At 50.7% G+C, this 4,687-nt stretch overlaps 1 protein-coding gene across 1 annotated transcript; it reads right to left on the bottom strand.

Annotated features, from left to right (window-relative positions):
- Window positions 1-1,185: 1,185 nt before the first annotated feature.
- Window positions 1,186-2,469, bottom strand: JKF63_06363 (uncharacterized protein; the record flags this gene model as incomplete). The annotated part of the gene is made up of 1 exon (XM_067902313.1): window positions 1,186-2,469. One exon carries the CDS (start codon window positions 2,467-2,469, stop codon window positions 1,186-1,188), a length of 1,284 nt encoding a protein of 427 aa, XP_067758810.1.
- Between the last annotated feature and the right edge of the window lie 2,218 nt (window positions 2,470-4,687).

Raw genomic sequence — 4,687 nt, 5'->3', positions numbered from 1 at the left:
GAATGTTTCTTCTATCCACTCAGAGATGCATTTCCCTTGTGGAGATGGTGGTGATGGATTCGCCGGCACGTTTTCAGCTACACTCACGGTCGCGTTCGTTGGCATACTCCCTGGGATGTTCTCTGGGACAATCCTCTGCTCATTTTCTGATTCTTTGTCGGGAATTTTCGCCGATGCGTTCTCAGGCTCGTGAGCCACGACTCGTGCTGATACGCTGGTTGTTTTATTGACGGGTGCATTGCCTTGCAGTGCTGCAGCACGTGCGTCGGCACGCGCGATCGCATCAATCAGCAGTATGTCCTCATCATCGGATGAGGGTTCGTTTACCAGTGGGGAATGTGATGTGTTTTCCGTCACTCGAACTGGATCCACGGACGTTTGTCTACCACGTTTCTTTGCAGCCTTACGTCTTGGAAGCGGAGCATCCATCGAGGACCTGTCCGGACGTTTTCGGGACGACGCCTGCGATGTCGATTTTCTCTCCTGTGGTGTGCGCCTCGTTCGCGCAGCTCGGTCCACGTTCCTCTGCATCCTGGTTTCCTTTTTCTTCTGTCTCGAAGATGGTTTTGGAATGCTCTGGACCGCTCGTGTGGTGCGTGTCGTGGGTCGTTTCCGATTCGGCGGAGACTTTTTCGACTGCTTTAAACCACCGCCTCCGTGGAGAGCGTCGTGTGATCCGGATGATTGGACTGCGTCATCCATTTTTGCACGCTTCCATGGCATCTTTGCGATTTCATCGTAAAAGAAATCTTTCCTAGATACCGGGTGGTTCGTGAGCACCTTTCTCATTTTCGTGAGGAAATAATCACGAGGCGGGTGATACTGCGACGCCGCAAAAAATAGTCGTCGCAAACACCGTGGCAAATCACGCCGGTGATCGACCATTAATTGTAAATAATGACTGAAAAATGCCGCGGACATGAACAACCCACAATCATTGCTATAGCGTTCCTGACGTGGCGAAAATTGTTTCACCAAACGCAAAGCCGGCCAAACCTTTTGAGGTTCTCATTGAGTTGTTGCTCCAAAATTGGGGATGGTGCGGAATCATAAAGGGATAACTGAATGCCTGTTGCATCCTCGTCGTCTTGCTCCAAAATGCCCGCTATCCAATGCTTCATAATAAAGATTGGAAAATACACAAAGCCGTGCTTGCGCACCATCTTCGTAAGTTGTTGGGTTTTATCACGGTCCAAGTACACCATTGTATCCGACGGAACGATACGTTTTGGTGGGAGGTACTGCTCGTAAATTGCGTCGAGTTCTATGTTTGATGTTTTGCCTTCGAGCATATCGCCGCCCCACACCTCCTTGCCGAATTCGCGGGCAATATTCGACATATTTTTTGATGTGTGTGTGGATTCCTCCTTCAAAACGACGGCTGCCGTTCCGTCGCGCATCAGTTTTTGGATTTTCCTGCGGTTCGCCTCCTCGGTACGTGTGGCCTCTGCCTCCTGCGCCGCCGTTGCCGTAGCCGTTTCGCCTGCCACCGTTTGTATAAGTTCGTCCTTGGTAACTCTTTTGGTTTGTTTGGCGCGTTTGCGTGCGCATGCGTTCGTTCAATATCCGGGAAGCAAGCTCACGATCATTGGCGTTGAGGGCGTCCAACTTTGCGTTAAGCGTAGCGGCGAATTCTTCCCAGCTGCTCAAGTCCAAAGCTCCAGTTTGTGATCCGTCCGGGCCCAAAATGGGTGCGTATTGCGCCCCGCCCTCGAGCAGGTCGTGTTTGTCATCTTTTGCCCGCCTGAACAATCTTTGCGATTTCTTTTCATGGCCGCCACCTCCCTGGATATTTGTCGCTGTGTTATCCGCCTCTTTCCGCGCCTCCTCTAGCGCAATCCGGTTGAAACGCGCCAACCGAGCCGTCTCAGGAAGTAGAGGGGTGTCCACTTTTGAGAGTATTTCGCGCCACTCCATGTTGTCACCTTCAAGCGCGCTGGTAATAAACGTGTTGTAACGATATAAACGCGACGTGCTTGGCTCATGTACAAAGAATTCGTACCAAAGAGTGATCCGCTCTGCAAGGCTCATCTCCTGAGCCCCAGGCCCCGCAAGGCCGAGCAGGATTACCGCGGATGCTGCCATGATCGGTGTGAGAAGTTTTGCTTCGATGGACGCCTCTAACCTTGCCTGTAGTCCTTCCATTGGGTCCGCTACCTCGCTCAAACGCTGCAAGAGTCTCTTGTTTCTATCCTCCGTAGATAGATACTTTCGCATTTCCTTATCGGAAAATAACGATTGCGCGTGCATCATTTCCCTCTGGATGTTGCGCGGGTGTTCCTCAAAGGTCGCCCTGCTGTCATATGATCTGGCAGATGCTGACCCGTCCCCTTTGCCTTCGAGCAAGCCGGTGGCCATACCCATGCACAACTCGATAAATTGGTTGTGATCAATGCTTCCTCCGAGGTACATCTTTTTTATCGTTGAGGCTGAGGTTCGGGTTTCGGGATTTGCAAAATAGACTTTCATTTTCTCATCAAGCTCCTCCTCTGTGAGTCGTCTGGTTGGCTCCATTGTTGCGTTGATGTTTGATGAGTCGTCTGATAAATTGTCTGATAAATCGTCTGGTAGATTCCCTGATAAACGGCGTCTGTTTAAACTTTGTTGGCGTAACTGAGCGTGCTTCAATTTTTGTGTAAGAATTCGTTTTTGCGTCAGAGACCGCATTAAACCCACTAAGATTACTTACTGGATTTGTATCCAATTCCATAAGAGACAGAAGTAGAAGGAGAGAGAACGAATAATCATTCGGTAAAGAGATAACAAACACACATACATGTGACATCACATTTGTAGAAAACCACTTCAGGAGCATATCGGCACACAAGGTGCACTGGACCAACCGTCCCGGGTACACCCGGGTCCGGGGTACCAAAATACATTCGGACCAGACATCTCGGACGAAACCCGGACATGCATTCGTCAGAAATCCCCCGCACCACACACTGCATAGCAGTGAATGTGCGTCGCTCACTCGGAAAGCCGGCCGACCACATGGTACCCGACCCCCTCGCTCGGACCCCCCCTCCCGTGTAGACTTTCAATCCCTCCAGAAAATCATGTACCATTCGATTGCCTCCGTCGAAAAGACTTCGCCAATGAAACCCTAACCCTAACCCTAATGCTACCGACCTGTGTGAGATGTGTCGCGAAAGAAAGAGGCCGAGGGGAAGTGAGGGAGGCGTGGCCTGAGGTGGGGCAAGTCATGGCATGATTCTTCGCGACCCCGATGGGAAGCGGCAAGGCAGGCACGCGACTACAGCCGCGTGGCCGCGTAACTGGGGTTCCGTTCGTCCACCCTTCGCGTCCAGTCGCGTGTGGGACACGTCACGTCGTCTACATCTCTGTTGTGTGTTTTTTCTTGTGGCTTGGCACCGGTACCGGGGAAGCCCCCAGCACCGAGTGCCCCTTCATTTGTGCCAAAGGTGTGCATGCCAAACGGACATGCAAGAACAACGGATCACGAAAGAGAATCCAAAACATATGAAACTACAAAGGCAAATCAGCTCCGACTGAACAAACGGTGGTGCCCGAGGGAAAAAAAGAAGAAGCCGAGGCGAAACGAGCACTCGTGTTGTCAGTGGGCAAAAAGATGAAGACAAGAGAATCTACTAAACTAGAGGAATCGAACAAATCAAAGAGTGACAGAAAACAAAGAAAAGATACTGGGTGGATGACAAACGCCCCGCCGGCGTTCGTCAGAGGGTTATGGCGAACACAGCGTGAATCCATGCTGTGTCAAGAGAAAACTGAAAACAAGAGAATCTTTAGAGAAATCAATCATAAACGTTAGATATAGTTTTTCCATTTTTCAGGTCATCCTGGCTACCATTTCTTCACCCAGCGATGCCCAGCCATCAACTATTGAAGGCAAGATGGTGCTTGGAAAACTAAAGAACTTTTAAAGAAGAATGACCTTAATGGGATCAACGGTTCCCCTTGTTAAAGCCCACGGGGTGTTGAAACGCCATCGGCATATGAGGGTGGATAGCTTTCCGCCACGATCCTACCATCTCGGAAGCGCACCCTTTCAACTCAGACCCGCGCCCTCTTTCTTGGAAAGACCCGGGCGCGGGGGAAAAGGAGAGCTGGTCGAAACCCCCCTCGGGCACATGTAAAAATACGGAATAAAATCACACTCGCGTGGCATTCTTGACCACCTTGAAAACAAACTGCTTCGCTGATCTGCCATCGTGTGGCATAGAACAGCTTAAACTGAATCAACATTTCTTTAAGAAAACCACTTCACCGTGGACCAGACACCGTCAGGAGTTCCAGTTCTCAGGGTTGGGTGGGTGGGCGTTTTTGCGTCAGAGACCGCATTAAACCCACTTAGATTACTTACTGGATTTGTATCCAATTCCATAAGAGACAGAAGTAGAAGGAGAGAGAACGAATAATCATTCGGTAAAGAGATAACAAACATACACGCATGTGACATCACATTTGTAGAAAACCACTTCAAGAGCATATCGGCACACAAGGTGCACTGGACCAAACCGTCCTGGGTACACCCGGGTCCGGGGTACCAAAATACATTCGGACCAGACATCTCGGACGAAACCCGGACATGCATTCGTCAGAAATCCCCGCACCACACACTGCATAGCAGTGAATGTGCGTCACTCACTCGGAAAGCCGGCCGACCACATGGTACCCGACCCCTCGCTCGGACCCCCTCCCGTGC

Source organism: Porcisia hertigi, chromosome 13, assembly GCF_017918235.1.
Source record: "Porcisia hertigi strain C119 chromosome 13, whole genome shotgun sequence".
In the NCBI taxonomy this organism is placed as follows: domain Eukaryota; phylum Euglenozoa; class Kinetoplastea; order Trypanosomatida; family Trypanosomatidae; genus Porcisia; species Porcisia hertigi.
The sequence above is the reverse complement of the archived record's forward strand: the minus strand, read 5'-3'. Positions and strand labels throughout refer to the sequence as shown.